General features: G+C 42.2%; 1 protein-coding gene across 1 annotated transcript; it reads left to right on the forward strand.

Moving 5' to 3' along the window:
• Window positions 1-1,857: 1,857 nt before the first annotated feature.
• Window positions 1,858-18,632, forward strand: LOC138977098 (prolyl 4-hydroxylase subunit alpha-2-like). Its single transcript, XM_070350008.1, has 13 exons — window positions 1,858-1,990; window positions 2,331-2,392; window positions 3,389-3,565; window positions 4,554-4,605; window positions 5,018-5,151; window positions 7,729-7,893; window positions 10,302-10,372; window positions 10,703-10,826; window positions 11,235-11,291; window positions 11,680-11,745; window positions 12,077-12,145; window positions 12,483-12,579; window positions 12,873-18,632. The coding sequence occupies exons 1-13, from the start codon at window positions 1,858-1,860 to the stop codon at window positions 12,980-12,982; spliced, it is 1,317 nt and encodes a 438-aa protein (XP_070206109.1). The 3' UTR covers window positions 12,983-18,632.
• The last annotated feature ends 3,531 nt before the right edge of the window (window positions 18,633-22,163 follow it).

Here is a 22,163-nt window from a genome sequence, read left to right on the forward strand (position 1 = left end):
TCATCAGAGGGGCCTCATATCGCAGGTACCACTGTGGTATGCAAATCAATGCCGCATGCAAAAGTGACACCAGGAATTTCAATTGATCTGCACTGACTTACTCAAAAGACCAGCGCATTAGCTTCTGTGTTTGCAGATAATCAGAGAACTAAATCAAAATGAGGACGCTAACTTGCGTTGATGTCAGGTATTAAACGCATACTGCACGAAATGTTGATTTGTGAGAGCTGTCTACTGAGAAATAACTTTCAACATGGGAACAACCACAAGCCGTGCATGAGAGTAAAATCAGTCTAATGTGTCGCGACAAGATAAAGCCAGAATCTTTCATTTATTGAACAAAAAACGATTTTCTCAGGAATTCAAGCTGGTATCATCTGTGCTAACTTTCGTGTTTTGTTCACGACTCTGAACGCTTCATCGCATTGCTCCAGATTACTGGTCAATGCTCGGAACCGTGACTCAGTATACTTGCCAGTGAAAACGGACTCGCTGATACTTCCATACGGAATACGCACAACATGTTTTTGAAACACCGTCCCCAACCCGAAACCCTTCGCCGTCATCTTCCTATTCACGTGTCCTTGGTAGGTGCTCACACTGCGTCATTGGTGCTATTCGTCCTCGTGGCGTCATGGGGATTGACGTCAGCGGACTTCATTACGTCATCAGTACGGATGGAGCAGTTGCCCTTCATCGAAGAAAGACTTGTCAAGCGTCTTGAAACATTCATCCACGCCTTACCTCAAGAGGAGTTGAAGACACGGGGTGTTTTTAATCGGTGAGAATTAAGTTTCCGTCTGCTGTTTTTGATGATAAACATTCAATATGCGTTGGTCCGGTGAAGCCGTGTTCAAAGCTACTGTAGGTATTCAAGAAGTCTGTTACATAGAAATATTCATGTCGACAAAGTAGTAATAGCGATTGCAGGCAGACACAGAGACCCCCCGCGGGTTAGGGGGAAGAATTTACCCGATGCTCCCCAGCATGTCGTAAGAGGCGACTAACGAATTCTGTTTCTCCTTTTACCCTTGTTAAGTGTTTCTTGTATAGAATATAGTCAATTTTTGTAAAGATTTTAGTCAAGCAGTATGTAAGAAATGTTAAGTCCTTTGTACTGGAAACTTGCATTCTCCCAGTAAGGTAATATATTGTACTACGTTGCAAGCCCCTGGAGCAAATTTTTGATTAGTGCTTTTGTGAACAAGAAACAATTGACAAGTGGCTCTATCCCATCTCCCCCCTTTCCCCGTCTCGATATAACCTTGAATGGTTGAAAACGACGTTAAACACCAAATAAAGAAAGAAAGAAAGAAAGACAGACACAGAGGTAGATAGATATATTACCTTCCCCCCCTAGTCAGGGACACACACACACACACACACACGCACACACACACACACACACACACACACATACACACAGAACATAAACACTTACATGTAAACGCATAGGCTATTCAGCACGGTACGAACACACACCCTCTATCTGTCTGTTTGTCTCTCACACTCTCTTTTTCCACCTTCTCAGGGGTTGGGGGGGGGGGGGGAGGGGGGCTATCTATCTACCTCCGTGTCTGCCTGCAATCGCTATTGCTACTTTATACCGCATAATTATCTACATTTTTAAACCGTACTGAATGGTCCCCTTTCAACTTCAAAGACAATATAACCTCGGGTAAAATCAAGCGATTTGTCGGCATGAGGTAGGAACACGAATGGCCTTTCAGTAAGAATATCATTGTGTTTTGTTTTGTTGTGAACATATACAAACTGAGCTTCATAGAATAGCAAAGATCTACAACGAAACGCACCGGCCTCGTTTCTTTTCGTGAGTAGTATATGACTTTTTCCAGGATGATCGGGGAACGTCCAGCCCAGATCGAGTTGCTGAAGAAAAGCAGACGTTCTGGTTGGCATCCTAACCAGGTTTACCACCTCATTAAAGTCTTCGTTCACGACTGGCTCAAACTGATTGAAAAGAACTCCGGTCAGTGTGTGGGTGGGAGGGGTGGTGGTGGTGGTGGTGGTGTCAGTGTGTGTGTGTGTGTGTGATTATTTGTGCGCGTGTGTGTCGTGCTTGTTTTTAGGAAGGCCATTCCTTGTAAATGTCACAGTGTTTTGTGTACAATTTTGCGCGTGCTGGACGCTGCTACTGCTCCTGTTGTTGGGGCTTCTCCCTTTTGTCGTCTGAGTGTATCAGTGCTAGGATTGCTGAAAAAATACTTTCTATTCTGACATCCCTGCTAAATTAAGCTGACAGCTATCTTTAAAAAAAAAAATTCTTAAACTTATCTAACTGTGCTAATATTTTCAGTCTTTCTCTCTAGATTTTGCAGTGACGATCAAGGACCTTGTGCCCAGTCTACCTGACGCTGATGACATGAAGGGGGCACTATCAAAGCGATCGGGCTCATATTTTGTTTAGTCGTGACCTCCAATGACCTCTACACTTTAACGATGGTTTCGTTGACCTTTGACCTTTTTCAAGGTCACAGGTCAGCGTCAAAGGAAAAATTAGACATTTTATATCTTTGACAAAGTTCATCGGATGTGATTGAAACTTTGTAGGATTATTCTTTACATCAAAGTATTTACATCTGTAGCCTTTTACGAACGTTATCAGAAAAACAAGGGAGATAACTAGCCTTTTCTGTTCGGCAACACACAACTTAACGTTGGGCTTTTCTCGGAAACTATAAAAGTGACCGGGCTCAAATTTTATGTGAACGTGACTCATTGTGTTGTGAATAGCAATTTCTTCCTGTCCATCTGATGCCTCATATAATATTCAGAACTGCGAAAGTGACTCGATCGAGCGTTTGCTCTTCTTGTTATTTATTTATTTTATTTATTTTTATTTACGAGGATTTATATCGCGCACGTATCTCACCACACAAGGCGACTCAAGGCGCATGTTACCTATTAATGCCGTGTGAGATGGAATTTTTTACACAATATACCGGTATCACTCATTCACATCGGCCAGTAGATCGACTGCCTTTAGGCGCTGCATCCACCTTTCACGGATTGTTATGTATGGCATTTCATCGTATTGTTATGCATTACTTTGTAGGTATTGTATTGGATGTGCTGTAGTGCATTGTATTGCATTTTATTGTGTTGCGTTATTGTGTTGGGGTAAAATGAATTGAATTGCTTTGTGTTGTATTGCACCGTATTGTATTGCACCGTATTGCAACGTATTGTATTGAATTTTATTGTATTTTTCCTGTTGTATTTCATCGTACATACGGGAGAGAGACCACCCATGTGATAAATAAACCATCCCTTCCCACGCGTGTGTATCTTTGTTTATATTTTGTATTGTATTGCATTGCTTTGTATTCATATTGTACTCAATTTGTGTCATATTGTATGGTTTCAGCTAGGCAAAGCGGCCTTTGTGTACGGCTATTTGAACGAGTCTCGGGAGTGGCTAGAGAAAGCCTTCAGAGAGGTGAAAGACTGTACTGCAAAAGAAGAGAACGACGTCAAACACGCTGAGAACTCTCCTCTAGACCTCGCCAATATTTTAGGGCTTCTGGGACGAGTGTACTTTTTTGTAAGTTAAATCACAGGAGCTTGTATCAAATCGCCGGTCGATCATTATTTACAGTCCACTACTACGACATACTACTACTATATAAGTAGTATATATAGTAGTAGTATGTCGTAGTAGTGGACTGTAAATAATGATCGACCGGCGATTTGATACAAGCTCCTGTGGTTAAATACATATATCGTCTATGAGCTGCTACTTTACCTTTGCAATATTCAAGTGTGCAAATCATTATTTCTTGCACACTATAGAGAGTGATTTCGTTTTACCGGCACGGTGGCCTAGTGGTAAGGCGTCCGCCCTGTGATCGGGAGGTCGTCGGCCGGGTCATACCTAAGACTTTAAAATTGGCAATCTAGTGGCTGCTCCGCCTGGCGTCTGGCATTATGGGATTAGTGCTAGGACTGGTTGGTCCGGTGTCAGAATAATGTGACTGGGTGAGACATGAAGCCTGTGCTGCGACTTCTGTCTTGTGTGTGGCGCACGTTATATGTCAAAGCAGCACCGCCCTGATATGGCCCTTCGTGGTCGGCTGGGCGTTAAGCAAACAAACAAACAAACAAAGAAACCGAGACTGCCTAGATGTGTGTGACCTTGATCATGAAATAATCCATCACTATTGTTAGGAAAATTGAAGTCTATAATCAAGAGTCATTTCTTCAAAAGTTCATGGCAGAGAACCGTGGTTCGGTCAGAGGATGTCGAGTTACATCCCCGCTGATAGCTCAAAAGCAATGAGTGATCGAATGCGTGAATGAATGAATAAATGAATCAACCAATCATTCAATCACATACAGTACAGTCGTGTTTACTCGAACTAATAGTAAATAATTTCCTGAAAATAGGAATAGTGGTGTGTGGACTGACTTGAATTCTGAAAATAAGTTTCTCTGGAACCCAAAACTCCTCTCGATTTGGCTATTTTTTGCTTACCAGTACTTCTCAGTGCATGTGTTCTCCCGCATCTATCTTCAAATGTTTTCCATTTTAGCAAAAGAATCAGCAACTAGCGGTGGCGACTTACGAAGACGGGATGAAAATTGGTACGTTTTTATTTTCGTAGCAATTTCAGTGCAATGCCTTAATTAAGAATCAATCAGAATAACACGCACGCACACGTGCACACACACACACACACACACACGAAGGATGCAAGCAGTGTTGGTCCAATACCTCGGTCTTCGGTGATTTACTCTTACTCTTAGTTACTCTTTTGATCTGGCCTCAGGCCGGTCGCATTTCCGATAGCTTTTACAAGTGGGATATTTGTTGACACAAGTTTTGTTTTTGGCCAGGACATTTTGACCTATATATATTTTGAATCTAGGTCCTTCTGACCTAGTATCCTCTGTGTTTGGGAACAACACTGATGCAAGATATCTTTAAGCTCCGTACGAAAACCAGTGCCATAAGAACCAATGGCAGCTGCATACCGCTAAAGTTCGCTACTTGCAGACCCCAACGCGCCGGAATTAGGCCAGCTGAAAAAAGTTCTGGAATCTCCAGACCCTGCGTCCTTTACACCGGAAGTGAGAGAGTACCAGCAAAACATGACTCTGCTCTGCTCCCGTCCTAAGCACCAACGACAGGTCAGTTTGTTGTCCAAGTTTTATGTCTGTCTGTACGTCTGTCTGTACGTCTGTATGTGTGTTTGTCTGTCTGTACGTCTGTATGTGTGTTTGTCTGTCCATACGTCTGTATGTGTGTTTGTCTGTCTGTACGTCTGTATGTGTTTGTCTGTCTGTACGTCTGTATGTGTGTTTGTCTGTCTGTACGTCTGTATGTGTGTTTGTCTGTCCGTAGGTGAAGTAATTCAATTTAGGGCTAACACGCCCACAAGCGCGTTCACAGCTAACCTGCCCAAAGATTGATTGTCTTTGACTGCGATCTGCTTTCCTCTGCTTCTTTACATTTAGTCAAGTTTTGACTAAATGTTTTAACATAGAGGGGGGAATCGAGACGAGGGTCGTGGTGTATGTGTGTGTGTGTGTGTGTGTGTGCGTGTCTGTGTGTGTGTGTAGAGCGATTCAGACTAAACTACTGGACCGATCTTTATGAAATTTGACATGAGAGTTCCTGGGTATGAAATCCCCGAACGTTTTTTTCATTTTTTTCGATAAATGCCTTTGATGACGTCATATCCGGCTTTTCGTGAAAGTTGAGGCGGCACTGTCACACCTTCATTTTTCAACCAAATTGATTGAAATTTTGGTCAAGTAATCTTCGACGAAGCCCGGACTTCGGTATTGCATTTCAGCTTGGTGGCTTAAAAATTAATGAATGAGTTTGGTCATTAAAAATCGGAAAATTGTAAAAAAATAAAAAAATTTATAAAACGATCCAAATTTACGTTTATCTTATTCTCCGTCATTTTCTGATTCCAAAAACATTTAAATATGTTATATTCGGATTAAAAACAAGCTCTGAAAATTAAATATATAAAAATTATTATCAAAATTTTTTTTTCGAAATCAATTTAAAAACACTTTCATCTTATTCCTTGTCGGTTCCTGATTCCAAAAATATATAGATATGATATGTTTGGATTAAAAACACGCTCAGAAAGTTAAAACGAAGAGAGGTACAGAAAAGCGTGCTATCCTTCTCAGCGCAACGAATACCGCGCTCTTCTTGTCAATTCCACTGGCACTGCCTTTGCCACGGGCGGTGGAGTGACGATGCTACGAGTATACGGTCTTGCTGCGTTGCGTTGCGTTCAGTTTCATTCTGTGAGTTCCACAGCTTGACTAAATGTAGTAATTTCGCCTTACGCGACTTGTTTTGCTTTTTTGTTTGTTTGTTAGATTGTTTGTTCGAGTTTTGTTTGTTCGTTTTGTCAGTGAAGGAACTGTTTTCTTCTAAAGTTAAGTTTGGATCCATAGCAAGCATACACCAGTTAACAGTTCCGGCGCTTACATGGAACGAAAAAGGAAACGGAAGAGGAGGAAGAACAAATAAAACTCGAAAAAACGATCTGCGCATGCGTTCAAATCAACCAGAAAAACAAGAAAAATCGCGTGTTTGTGTGCCCGATGTAATCCCCAGAACCTTTACACTATTTCTTCGGACACTCAAAAGCAATTTCAGGGCTGGAAGACTACAAAATCATGTTGCACTTTCTGCAGGTTGAATTTACGCGTTCTAATCAACCGGAAGAAAAGGAGGAAAAACAAAAACACTCAAAAAACGATCTGCGCATGCGCGAATTCCAATATGGCCGCGGAACTGTTAATCCGTGTATTGGGAACTCAAGTCGAGGCAGGCGAAGGAATAATTCATTTCAACAAACCAATGGGGGCTCATCAAAGCAAAAACAAAAGCTTGTCAGTGTACAGTTCGGCTCACCATCTCGAGAGAAAATGTAAGTTTTACGCCCTCACGGCAAAGCCATTAGGGTCATGTTACACGGGAAAACCCGGCTTTGTACAAAAATAAAAAATAAAGGTGGGGGGGGGGGGGGGGGTGTAGACAGCTGGCTGCCGGCTGCTAGAGGAGACCTGAAATGGGCTAGGGACCTGGTTGGGTCGTCTTGGGTCAGTGCTGAAATGGTTACTTTATTGGCTGTTGGCCGAACGGACACCCGAGCTTCATATTTTGGCATGCATGTATTCGTGATTCCAAGGCCCATCTCCAATCTGGCCAGGCTCAATGGGACTGGGACCATCCCTCCACTTGGATACACACCAAAAATACAAATCCTAACGGCTTCTTATGCAGAATGAGAATTTGTTGAACAATTCATTTCTCAGATTGCCACCACTGTCCGTCTAGAAATTAATTCATCGGACCTTTCCCACTCTGCACAGAAAACAGTCAGGCTATAGATTGTTGGTATGTGTCCAAATGGAAATGTACTCTTATTTGAGGTCAAATCAAGGGCAGATCTCAGATGGTATATATGGGATTGCTTATACGATAACAAAAATGACCTTTCATTTATTTCTTTTCGTCTTTTTTCTCTCTCAAATTTGTTTAAATTGTTTTTTTTCTCGCAACAACAGACTTCCAGATATATAACACGATCATATGTGTTCTCTGTTTGCATGTTAGTCCAGTGTCTTGTCCCCACATAAAGCATATTAACTCTACCTGTCCCAAGATAGGCCAATCGGTTCTAAGAGGACGTTAAAACTAATTAGCATCATCTGACATCTCATATATTTCAGTCTGAAGTTCGACCGTACCATGTATGCCGTTACCACGCAGGGCTGTACGTTCCCTACTACCGCTACAAAGAAGAGATCCTCGCCACTTCCCCCTTTGCCTCCATCATTTATGACGTCACTTCCGACTCAGAAATTGCAGCTTTCCAGAATTACTCAAAGAAAAGGGTAACTAGTTTTGTCCATGGTGAAATAGACGATGGTCGTAATAAAGCTAGAATTTTGCTTGGGTTCGTTTTAGTCCTTACATTTGCAGAGAAGGCGAGGAAAGTTTTCGCAATAGACGAACTTGGGTTTGTATGGGTTGTGAAAGAGTGAATACTTGCTTTTAGTGAGGCAAGCTTTCTACACGTGCTCCTTGTCCACGTGTTCCAGACACACGTACCCCTCGCTAATGACTGGCTTATAATGTCACGTTGGAACGTTTGACTCACTAAAAGCAATAGTATTCACTCTTTCACAACGCATAAAAACCCAACAGAGTTATTTTCGAACATCAAACTTTCACTGAGCTATTTGTGTCACCACGTGAAAAAAAAAATTCGGCATCTCTGCCAAAATGACGACCTAGTTTTCGGAAATGTGAAAGAAGTTTGGGCATTTTGCCGACTGCTGACACAGAACGACATTACTGTAAAGTGTTTACATTCAAATGATAAAAATGTGCAATTCGTCAGTGCCAGATCACTTTACAGACTTGTGGTGACATGTTGCCTTCATGTAGAGCGCCTAGATTTTAGCCACACATCATTTAACGCAGTTCAAACACACACACACACACACACACACACACACACACACACACACACACACACACACACACACAGTGACACACACACACTCACAGTCACACTCACACACACACACACACACACACACACACACACACACACACACACACACACTCACAGTCACACTCACACACACACACACACACACACACACACACACACACATACTCACACACACACACATTTGACTTTACTTGTTTCAACAAACATTCCCTCCTTCGTTAATGATGTTGTCAGCTACCACAGATCTCTTCAACACGGAATGAGAGCATGCGACTACTTGAACACATACTAACATTCAACAGCCTGGAAGGAATCTATGCGCTATATGCATAGAGAGCCTTTTTCTGGCTGAATTGCCTGTTAACATTGGCTATCAGTTTTGAAATTCGACCAAACAAATAAATAAATTATTCAATTAAAATAAAAGTCCATCCTAAGCACAAAAAGCAGCCCGGCACTTGAATTTTAGTATGACTTCAAGTGGAAGGATGCTGTTATCTCACGTGAAAGCCTGGATCTGTAGTGACTGGCATGATATCTGTAGTGACTGGCATGATATCTGTAGTGACTGGCATGATATCTGTAGTGACTGGCATGATATCTGTAGTGACTGGCATGATATCTGTAGTGACTGGCATGATATCTGTAGTGACTGGCATAATATCTGTAGTGACTGGCATAATATCTGTAGTGACTGGCAGGATATATACATGACAGCATGTTACCTTGCGATTTCTGTCACGTTATAAAAATACATGCGGCAGTGACGTGTGTGTGTGGGTGTGTGTGCGCGCGCGCGCGTGTGTGTGTTTGTGTGCAGTGCGTGTGTGTGTGTGTGTGACTTGAGGCGAGGAAGCTTGAGTGTATGCTGCTAGTTTTAGTGAATGTATTTTTCAGGGCCAAGCATTGGAAAAAGTGAGTTCACCTTACAAAGGCGGGGGCCCCAAATTTGAAGATTTTTTGGAGATTTTATTACCTAAAATGACCTCCCCCCAAACCCCCCCCCCCCCCCCCCCCCCCCCCCCCCCCCCCCCCCCCGCCGCCCGCAACTGAAGAAGATTGAGCAACTAATATATGCCTTTACCAACATCTGCGTTTCACAGTGGCCTGTGATAGCAGCGAAGCCCTTGTTCGCGTAACCTATTTCTTTCCGGCACAACTGACAGTATGCTTTGCCAGAAATAGTAACCTTTCGGAGCCATAGTCCGTATCGGCACATTACTTCTTCTGACTTGCCTTCCGCCTTCGGAACGAAATCCAGCCATTCCCACTTTCAGGAATAGGCCTACCTGGATTCTTCGTCACTGAATGGCTGACCACGTTCAACAATGTCGCTTCGAGACATTATTTCAAGTCTAGAGCCACAAAACACCGGCACAAAGCATGCACGCGCGATGCCAGAGGAAGTGCGTGCTCAAGCAAACTGTCAAACCGATTGAGAATTGAACCGAACGGCGCACAAAACGAAAGCTGCCCAGGACTGTTTGGGTTTACCGTTTGGGAATAACAGGTTTTTGCATTTTGGCGTACACCAAATCGAGTTCCGCGTACTGGAGATGTTATTTCGGCGTAAAGTACGCCGAACGGCTTACAATGCTAGGCCCTGATTTTTATACTTATGCTGTCCAGTGTTGTTTTTAAATTAATGTTGTTGACTCACAGTTTGCTGATGCGTGTGTTGGTGTAAATGGCTGGATTGAAATATTTCTTAACCGCGATGTCATCACACATTCCCAACCTTGGGCAATTAAAGATTCTGTATTCTGTATTGTGTACCTTCAGCTGCAGGATGGTGTAATAACAGACGGCCTCAGCAAAGGCGAACTGAATTACGACTACAGGGCCAGCAAACTGTGAGTATAACAACACTCTTGCTTTCGATACAGTGGAACCCCCCCGTTAACACCTGAAAAAAAATGTCCTGTCAGTTTGTGTGCTCAGTGTGGGTGGATGGATGTGAGAATGGATGGATGGATGGATGAATGAATGAATGTTTGAATAATTAAATCAGTCACTTAATCAACCAATCAATAGATGATAACTAAAGGACATTTTAGGGCAGAGAAAGTTGGGTAGCAGTGAGCTTCTTCGTAACGAAATACGGTCATGCTTATAACCATATTTTGCCAAACAAACTGTAACCAATTAATTATGAATAATCTGTATGGTGTTCCTCTGCAAAGGGCCTGGGTGTTTGAACAAGATTTTCCAGAGGCGGACCGACTGTCACGTAGAATAGCAGCCATTACCGGTCTGAATGCTGAGATTCGTCCGCCGACAGAAAATAGTACCGCTGAGCCATTTCAGGTATATGCTTATACCAGTAAACACGTTTACCACTTTCTTAACGGCTGTTTTTTTCTCTTTACAGTAATGTTTACAATAGGGAATATTGACTCAAGCAAAAACTGGCCACCACTGCGCTACGGGGGCGTGTGTGTGTGTGTGTGTGTGTTAATGTGTTAGTGTGTGTGTGTGTGTGTGTGTGTGTGTGTGTGTGTGTGTGTGTGTTTCTTTCTTTCTTTCTTTCTTTCTTTCTCTCTGGCTGTTTTTCTTTTCCACAACAACAACAACAACAACAACAAAAACAACTTGACACCACTATCGTTCAGAGAAAAAAACCCACACGGATTCGTGGAAGTTGGACTATTTGTCATTTGGTGGTCAGTAATGAATGATCCCTTTTGACTATGTCCTGTGTCTTGATCACTACAGGTGGTCAACTACGGACTGGGTGGACATTACTATCCTCACCGGGATTCATTTGATCTGGTACGAACAACTATGTGTATGTCAGTGTGTGTATGTGTGTGTGTGTGTGTGGGTGTGCGTACGTTTGTGTGGTGTGTGTGTCTGTGTGCGGTTGTGCGTGTGCGTGTGTGTGTGTATGTGGTTGTGTGTGTGTGTGTGCTGTTTGCGCGCGTGTTTGCGCGTGCATACATGCGTGAATGTGTACGCACGCGCAGGCCTACTGGCGTGAATATGTGCAAGGAAATGCTGCATTCTTCCTACATGGTTGTTGTATACAGGGCTGAATCGGCAGCGTTCCACTCACACAGATACAAACAAACAAGCGGCAGACGGACGCACACACACACACACACACACATATTACCCAAATCGTTCTTAACATTATGATAAATCCAATAGTGTTTTTCAGGATGTGGAACGGAAAAACTCAAAATTCACGCTGTATGGAAACAGACTGGCAACAGTTCTCTTGTATGTAAGTACCCATGGTACCTCCATGCTTTACGCCTGTAATGAATCGCTTTCTGTTCACTGTTTTACAATCGGAAAACCATAAACACAAACCGCTGAACGCCCATTCTTAGCAATGAAGTGCAACGTTGTGAACTGAGAATGGACGAATAATGAACTGGCACAAAACATACCCACGAGCTGTTCTTGCTACACACAACGTAAGATTTCTTCCAAAATTCAACATTCTGTAATATTTTTTTCAGAATTGAACATTCGTGTCATATCATTAGGCCTACAAGCCGCGAGAGTATGTATCGGTGACGTTTGTATGGTCCTTTAACTTTGATTGACAGCTGACCGACGTGGAAATGGGAGGAGCTACTGTCTTCCTCAAGGCTGGGATCTCTGTCACACCGATGAAGGTACTCTTTTACCCCATCGACGTTGTTGTTGTTGTTGTTGGTGTTGGTGGTGACGACATGGACGGTGACGACGAGGATGGATGTGATGATGCAGTAGATGTTGTCGATGACGAAGACGACAATGATGACCCGTAGGCTACTACAATGATAATATGATGAGTAAGGCGACGACGATGATGATGATGATGATGATGATGATGATGATAATGATGATGGTGACGACGACGACGCCAACGACGACGACGACGACGATGATGATGATGATGATGATGATGATGATGATGATGATGATGATGATGATATTTGAGTTTATCTGCGCATGTGCCCGTCTGTGCAGGGAGCAATCTTGATGTGGTACAACTTTGATCCCAACCTTGAGCAGAACCCGTTGACCTATCACGCCGGTTGCCCTGTCCTGAAAGGTCACAAATGGAGTGAGTTTTTTTTTTCTCCCAGTCATTTAAATACCCCCCCCCCCCCCCCCCTACATTTTTTAGTTCAGTCCAGTGAACTGGGGTGGTGTGCAAGAAAAATGGCATCCAGCGCTGGGTCGGATTGGTTTGATTAAATGAGATTCGTTTGAGATTTCAACCAGTCCGACCGAGTGCCTGGGTCTTACTCAGTTGGGAACTTTCTCGTGCATATTGGTTTTTTTACCAATCCTGAAATCTCTGACCGAAAATGTGAACACATTGTGCAACGTTCCGTTTTTGTTTTTTCTTTCCAGTCGTCAACAAATGGATCTGGACAGCTGGGAATATGTTCCTTCGTCCATGTGGACTGAACCCTAACTCCACACATCTTGACGTGGAACACTTCCTGTTCTCACGGAAATGACGTCATGATCGCTCCATCGTCCAATCAGCTGGTTCCATGTCAGAAATAACGTGTCTGCCTGATGGGGGTGATAATTATGCAGTATTTCGGTTACCGATCAGACAGCTTAACTTAATTTACACTGAGTTTGGGGCCATTTAAATTTATTCTTTATTTTTAGAACGAATGCTTTCACCTGATTTTACTTTAGGGGTGGCTAGGTAACTGAACTGTGGTAAACCTTTGTCTAATGATCAGTATGCTGCTTGCAGATAACGTCACGTACAAGTCTTCAGCAAAACGATGTGGAAAAACCAAAAACAAAACAACAACAAACATACAAACAAACAAACAAAACACCTTCACACAGAAAAAGAAAACCACTTACCCAAGGGAATGGCAAAAGCAACTTTTGTGCCAGAAAAGTGAGGTCGACCGAGTGTAAAAATCAAAATGAAAGGACAAAAATAACTCTCGTTTAACGGAACTAATAACAAAAAAAGTCATAATGTTTTCTGTTCACAATTGCTTGGGAAACGCACATAATACATCATATTTGTTTCCATTTCGGTCAGTTCCACTAGCAAGAAGGGTGTCTTGTTCTGTCTCGCGATGTAGCCTACTATGAATTTGAAATAGCTTTGAAATGAAAACGTGGTAGAAGTATGCAATAATACGAGCTGGGAGTTACATGTATCTTAAACCTACAGTTTGTGTGAGTGCAAAATAATGGAAACTTACAAGTTAAAATTAAAACAGTCTTTACTTTATTTCCCCTACTTGTGTAGGCCCTACTTTCTTGGTTCAAGAATAAATCTTTTTTTTAATTTTAAAACAAGAAAAGTTTATCCCCGAGTACGCTAGTACTTGGGCTCAACAGACTTTAATTGTGTGTCTGTCTGTGTGTCTGTCTCGACTTAACAGCTTATTGCTGGGAAACTACTGGGCGCAGTTCGTTCAAAAGTTGATACACTAACATGATAATAGGTCCGATTGATCGTATTAAAACTTCATAATGTTACCTGGGACCTAAATGCGAAATAAACCACAAAAACGACTTGGCGGTGGGAGGAATTCACACGGAGCAACAGCCAGCCAGGCAGCCTGATAGAACAGCCAGCCAGCGGATACTGTCGTCACAAAAAGACGTCATGACAAAGTTACACGCAAAGCGAAAGAGACTTTGACGTCATTTACTTTTGTTCGGAATTTTCCGTCTGTTCCTAGCTTGTCAGTGAAGACCTGACGTGAGTAAGCTTACCCAAAACGTCTTTGTTCTCTATTCACATTGCAGCTGTGAAACAATCAGTCTTGTGTCTCGGTCGTGTAGGTACAGAGTTTGCTTCTGCAATCATTGTGTTCGTGTTGATGACGGCTTCATAAGACAAATCAGCGAATCTATCGTGAGGAAGACGTTTATGTACAAATCACCGAACCCAACCCATTTTTTGTGTGCATTTTTCTGAAGAATAAACTGCATGTGGTTAATTTCATCCGTTTAATGCTTGTCGAAACGAGCCATAAGGCTTTAGAATAAAAGATTTCACGCATTGCTTGGCCATCTGATCACAGATGAGGTCGCAGTTTGTAGGTTGAATCTATGAATCGGCCAGAGATAGATCTGCATTTCTGGTCAGAAACCAACATTCACACCACAGGCATTCCAAACATTTATATTGTTAAGTTATGAAGAGGGTCGGCAGTATATTTTTCACTGTGATCAAATAAAAGAGAAAGGCCAGTCACCACGCACATCCTCGGCTCGCATGCAATGTATTTATATAGCAAAGGGAATGCCTGTAATTCACACAGAGCAATCACTTGGTCTTAAACGTGCACAAGACAAAAACTTTCATACTGGGGGAGCGAGCCAGTCTGAAGAGTACTCGGGTCCAGCGCGAGCGTTTTTTATGGAACGATTAATAGCAGTCTATCTGTGCCGATTTTGTTTTCTTGGGTCAAACCTCGGAAAGTTATATAAGTTTAAGTCTCGGCCAGCCAAGAACGATCGAGGGTGGTTTTGTTCTCGTAAATCTCGAGCCTACAAAAGAAGATTCAGACGTCATAGCCACACCAAATTTGCGTCATTTACAAAAAGACGTGTGGACACGCCTCCAACTCCACGTCAAACACACGAATGCGTTGTTCGTGCTTTGCACTGTCAAGTACGGACACACAAAGGGAGTAATTTTCGAAAGAGGAAGATACTGTTCTTGATGTTCCAACCCGGCCAGCTGTGATGGGAACGAGCGCCAAACTGTACGATAAAGCTGCAATGCACTCCCTGAGTTGTGCAGGATATCAGCTTGGCGGTCACTGATAGGGTGGATGGGAACAGCTGTGCAAACATCAAAAGGAAATTCTTCGTGTTTCAATCTTGAGCAAGCATCGGCTGGACAATCTGGATGACAACATTGGTCCGCTGCAGCAGAGCGCTGCAGAGCCTGAGAAAGTCGTGGACAATCATCAAATAGACAGCTGAGCGCTTCACAGAGAAAGTCGTGAACAATCATCAGATAGACAGCAGAGCGCTGCACAGAGAAAGTCGTGGACAATCATCAGATAGACAGCAGAGCGCTGCACAGAGAAAGTCGTGGACAATAATCAGATAGACAGCAGAGCGCTGCACAGAGAAAGTCGTGGACAATCATCAGATAGACAGCAGAGCGCTGCACAGAGAAAGTCGTGGACAATCATCAGATAGACAGCAGAGCGCTGCACAGAGAAAGTCGTGGACAATAATCAGATAGACAGCAGAGCGCTGCACAGAGAAAGTCGTGGACAATAATCAGATAGACAGCAGAGCGCTGCACAGAGAAAGTCGTGGACAATAATCAGATAGACAGCAGAGCGCTGCACAGAGAAAGTCGTGGACAATAATCAGATAAGTCAGCAGGGCGCTGCAAAGAGAAAGTCGTGGAACACTATCTTATTGACAGCATAGTGCTGCAGAGAGAAACCCGTGGAAAATAATCACATAGACAGCTGATGGAGCTGAAGACGAAGCAGGTCCTCGGACTTGCAGTGGCTATCTTTACGGTTGGCTGCCTCATCTCCATCTCCGCGGCTGTTGCTCTGCGCCTTGTCAAGCCGAACAACTCCCAGACTGCTAAAACTAAAAGTGAGTATCCAGCCGCTGCTGATCCGGAGACGAACGTCACATATGCATCACCAACAAGCAGAACTTACGGAACAGGCACGCAGGACACAGTGACAGGAACTCACGCTTCCACGAAACCTCCCGAGCCTGAAAAAGCACAGATCTCTGATGCCCAGATTTCTCAGCGGGCACGCAGAGTGGCCGTGATGATGCCTTCGGGGAATGCATTGTAGGAGGCGAGGAGGTTCAGAACGCTAGCCTCAACCCTTGGATGGCCCATATTTTCGCACGAGACGTTCATGGCTGAGGTTTTTACATTTAGTCAAGTTTTGACTAAATGTTTTAACATAGAGGGGGGAATCGAGACGAGGGTCGTGGTGTATGTGTGTCTGTCTGTCTGTCTGTCTGTGTGTGCGTGTAGAGCGATTCAGACTAAACTACTGGACCGATCTTTATGAAATTTGACATGAGAGTTCCTGGGTATGATATCCTCAGACGTGTTTTTCATTTTTTTGATAAATGTCTTTAATGACGTCATATCCGGCGTTTCTTGAAAGTTGAGGCGGCACTGTCACGCTCTCATTTTTCAACCAAATTGGTTGAAATTTTGGTCAAGTAATCTCCGACGAAGCCCGGACTTTGGTATTGCATTTCAACTTGGTGGCTTAAAAATTAATTAATGACTTTGGTCATTAAAAATCTGAAAATTGCAACAACAAAAATAAATTATAAAACGATCCAAATTTACGTTCATCTTATTCTCCATCATTTTCTGATTCCAAAAACATATAAATATGTTATATTTGGATTAAAAACAAGCTCTGAAAATTAAAAATATAAAAATTATTATCAAAATTAAATTTTCCAAATCAATTTAAAAACACTTTCATCTTATTCCTTGTCGGTTCCTGATTCCAAAAACATATATAGATATGATATGTTTGGATTGAAAACACGCTCAGAAAGTTAAAACGAAGAGAGGTACAGAAAAGCGTGCTATCCTTCTCAGCGCAACTACTACTACTGTACTACCCCGCTCTTCTTGTCAATTTCACTGCCTTTGCCATGAGCGGTGGACTGACGATGCTACGAGTATACGGTCTTGCTGCGTTGCATTGCGTTCAGTTTCATTCTGTGAGTTCGACAGCTACTTGACTAAATGTTGTATTTTCGCCTTACGCGACTTGTTGTGGTGTCACTTTGATTGGCGAATAGCACGCGCTGACTGCCACGCGATGTATATCAACAATCCACCTGATGGTCAACGACAGTGGTCTGGTTTTCATCCCGGTGAAGTTCGTCTGGGCAAAGATCGGTCGCCTCAGATACGGTTACAACGACAGCTTCGGGTTTTGGGCAGTAGGAGTTCAAGCGGCGTTTGTTCACAGAAAAGCTCCGTCATTTTCGATGGGGACCCGTCGGCGCAATACGTTGAAACCGTTATACGACGCTCTTAGTCTTAGTAAGAAAGTCTCAGACGACAACTCATGCCCGGAGGTGTAGGAAATGCGGGACAGACTACTGCAGATTTTGGGATATAAGGCGATACTTTCTATTTTATTTATTTATTACAACAAAAGTTGTTTTGCTCGATCCTGACCAGTTTGTCTTATACTCGACTGCGACTAAACTTGTTTCGTCGCTCCGTCTGCTTGCGCTGCCCCCTGCCACTCTGCCTTTTCCTTGTAACACCTGTCACACCAGCAAAAGTGAAGGCATAGAAAGGTACCGTAGTGCAACTTGAATTTACTTGGTAGTGCTCTGTGTGTTCACGAAAGATTTTTTCTTTTTCCAAAAATGAGTGAGTGATTGGTAGCGCAATTAGTGCAGTCCCAAAATTGCAGTACAGATGTTTGAGATGATAAGGACAAGTATTAGGAAGTTTGGTCATTTTGTGGGATCTGGGCCGGTACAGATGTTTGAGATGATAAGGACAAGTGTTAGGAAGTTTGGTCATTTTGTGGGATCTGGGCCGGTACAGATGTTTGAGATGATAAGGACAAGTGTTAGGAAGTTTGGTCATTTTGTGGGATCTGGCCCGGTATGCAAGAGTGGAGGTCAGAGACTTAAAAGTACGGGCAGTGCAGTTTATCCCAGACGAAAGTCTTTAAACTCGAGTCCTGAATACAGAACCAGATCCCCTTTCCACTCCACGTAAGTTTGGTGGATCTCTGACTAATATCAAAGTCACGGCAGGGTTACAAAGAGACACCCCCCCCCAAAAAAAAAAAAAAATAAAAAAAAATAAACCCACACACACAAAACCACAAAACAACAACTGAACATTGAAGTTTATTCATGTAAAATTGTAGTTCGCTCAAATGGTTTTGGAGCAAGAACTTAATGTTTTTACAGCATCACCAAATTTCACTGACCTTTGTCCAATGGTTTCCAACATGAAAAATTTAAATATCAACTACACTTTTCGTGGAAACAAATCAACCGATCAAATAAAAATGTTACAGTTATGGATGGTTGTTTACCATACATTCTTCCATTCAAATAATTATATCTTGTTTAAATAACAAGGGACATTACTGGCATGATGTTTATAACAGCAAAGTTTATACCTGGGGGGGGGGGGGGGGGGGGGGGTATTCTTAGGAATGAATAAATATATGACTTGATATATATATAATTATACAGATCAAAGAAAGGGTCAAGTTCGGGTCAATAATTAAAATGGAACATTTTCATTTCGAAATAAAAATGTGTTTCAAAGCCAGAGCTCTCAACCGTGACACACTTCAAGGATGTTATGATCTTCAGTCTTAGTCTCTCCCACAATTACGAGCTCTAGAAAATTACTTTTTAGGTCTTGGCCAGACTGTAGTTTGACCCAAACTCATTTACATGATATACACACGTGTGAAGAGATGGTTTGTTAATGACATGTGTGGTCTCTTGCGTATTAAGGATAAAGGAATGTAGTGTATCTTAAATGCCCAACCATCGCAATGGCATACCGACTTCATCATTAAATTACCAAGGAAGACTTTCGCACATTGTTTTTTGACTACCGTAGGCTACTTTGAGAGAGAGAGAGAGAGAGAGAGAGAGAGAGAGAGAGAGAGAGAGAGAGAGAGAGAGAGAGAGAGAGAGAGAGAGAGAGAGAGAGAGAGAGAGAGAGAGAGAGAGAGAGAGAGAGAGAGAGAGAGAGAGAGAGAGAGAGAGAGAGAGAGAGAGAGAGAGAGAGAGAGAGAGAGAGAGAGAGAGAGAGAGAGAGAGAGAGAGAGAGAGAGAGAGAGAGAGAGAGAGAGAGAGAGAGAGAGAGAGAGAGAGAGAGAGAGAGAGAGAGAGAGAGAGAGAGAGAGAGAGAGAGAGAGAGAGAGAGAGAGAGAGAGAGAGAGAGAGAGAGAGAGAGAGAGAGAGAGAGAGAGAGAGAGAGAGAGAGAGAGAGAGAGAGAGAGAGAGAGAGAGAGAGAGAGAGAGAGAGAGAGAGAGAGAGAGAGAGAGAGAGAGAGAGAGAGAGAGTGTGTGTGTGTGTGCGTGTGTTTTCAAAGAATGAGGGGAAATGACTTTCAGAGCATAGAGAATGTAAATTAAGAGTGTGCGGGGTTTCGAGGGTTAAAAGTGCACCGGAGTGGGTGTGTGTGCATGCGTGCGTGTGTGTGTGTTCGCGCGCATGCTTGTATACATAAGGGAAGGGCCCCTGATATGGACTGGCTCCTAGTGTATGACACTTAGCGAGAATGACACTATTATGTATCATAATGTTTACTCTCCAAAGAGTTTATTAAAGTTGACAGAAAAAATCCTTTGTTCTGTGCCTTATTACTTGTTTAACTGATTCGAACAGATTCACATTCATATTTTTGAGTCACTTGAGAAAAAGTGACTCTATGTAATCGGTCAGTGTTAGTCTGTCCGGCCGGCCGTCCGGCCGTCCGTCCGTCCGTAGACACCACCTTAACGTTGGACTTTTCTCGGAAACTATCAAAGCGATCGGGCTCATATTTTGTTTAGTCGTGACCTCCAATGACCTCTACACTTTAACGATGGTTTCGTTGACCTTTGACCTTTTTCAAGGTCACAGGTCAGCGTCAAAGGAAAAATTAGACATTTTATATCTTTGACAAAGTTCATCGGATGTGATTGAAACTTTGTAGGATTATTCTTTACATCAAAGTATTTACATCTGTAGCCTTTTACGAACGTTATCAGAAAAACAAGGGAGATAACTAGCCTTTTCTGTTCGGCAACACACAACTTAACGTTGGGCTTTTCTCGGAAACTATAAAAGTGACCGGGCTCAAATTTTATGTGAACGTGACTCATTGTGTTGTGAATAGCAATTTCTTCCTGTCCATCTGATGCCTCATATAATATTCAGAACTGCGAAAGTGACTCGATCGAGCGTTTGCTCTTCTTGTTAGTTGCATCAGTCATACAATGAAGACAAGAGACTGGATTTCTAAGGCATAGTTTTGTTTAATTGGAGAAAGACACAAGCATACACATATTTACACATGGTAACGTATTACAGTATTACTAAATTATTTCAGTCATCAATCATTCTAATTCATAGACAACAATTAACTTCAAGAAGAAAATAAAAGCTATTTGTTCTCATGTGTACACAATTGGCCTGTACATGTAACACATTTTGTGTACTTATTGAAACATAATCCCACAAAACGCACAAGTATATAATCTGTATCCAGCTAACTACAACACAAATGAAGCAATTCACACATGCAAGCAACAAGAAAGATCTGGTTTTACATACCTCGTCCATACATAAAACAAAATTCGTTAACAATCAAAATTCAACAGCCCAACAAAATATATATACATGTACATGGTATAATTTGAAGCTGAGCATATTAAAAACACTCTTATGCCCTATATTAAAGGTTTATCAATGCCTAACTCCATGCAAAAAAACAAAAACACACAATAGACAATGCTACATAGCAGCATTGAAATATGTCACACAATTTAGATATAAATCCGTTTTTCAGACGTTCGGAGAGTATTCATAGAAGTACATTTTATATACACATCTCATAAGTAGATGTGACTATTCTCTGTGGCATAATTAAGCGATAGGTAATTAACTGTTAATTGTAGACTGAATGCGAACTGTTGTCGTATGTTAACGAGCAAGGCTTTATTACTGACTGTGATAATGCATACAGTGGTACCTGTGATGAAAGGAAAGCCTTAGGACCTGCTGAAAATACCTAAACATTCCAGGCCGCCTGTCATGGCAGATACACACTGGTCAAATCTATAGACGGAGGGACAACAGACTTTTTTTGTTTGGAGTGTTTTCTAATCAGAGGGGCCTCCCATTGCAGGCACCGCTGTACTGTTGGCGCCTTCTTCAATTAATGTTTGCTAAAACTTTATATGTGACCCTCCACCACGAAATGAGTCGCATGTCACCTCGCGCGCGGTTCTGCGCTAGGCTTAATATAAGTCCGGGAAGTGTCTGTTAACAGTGTGAGGGTCACCTTAGTCACAGGCTTATAACTAACAGTTTTCGCTCTTTTCTAAAACGGGTTTCACCACTGGATAGAGCATAAAAAACTCTTTAGGAAAATGTAAAAAATATGAAAATCATGCAAAGGTGACATGGGACTCATTCCGTGGTGGAGGGTCACATATTTTCACATTCCTCATGTTCAGTTTTCTGGAAAGTGCCGCATCTGGATTTGCACTGTGTGCACTCATGCTTTGGCAAAAAAAATGAGTGGTAATTTTGATTTCTTTTCTGTCTTCTACATATGTATTTGATCAGTGCATAAACAAAAACTTCCAAGAAATCATGAGTTTAATCTTTTTCTCTTTTAAAAAATGTCTGTCATCCATTCAAGGTAATCTTCACAAAGCCCGGAAACAAAACAAAATTATTATAACTGACTTATAATCTCAATATTTCATGCTCAGAAAAAAAATAAAAATTGACACAGTTAATGACATTTGTTACCCACGATTATACAAATAAAAGCACTGTCATGTTAAATATTTGAGATTCAATCCAGAAAAAAAAGAAACAATATTTTGTCTTCAATCCAGAGTTTCAAACCAATTTTGAAATCACAAAGTTAGCACAGAGTCACATCACAAGACCTGTCACATTTCAAGATGGCCATG

Source organism: Littorina saxatilis, linkage group LG9 (genome assembly GCF_037325665.1).
Source record: "Littorina saxatilis isolate snail1 linkage group LG9, US_GU_Lsax_2.0, whole genome shotgun sequence".
NCBI lineage: Eukaryota > Metazoa > Mollusca > Gastropoda > Littorinimorpha > Littorinidae > Littorina > Littorina saxatilis.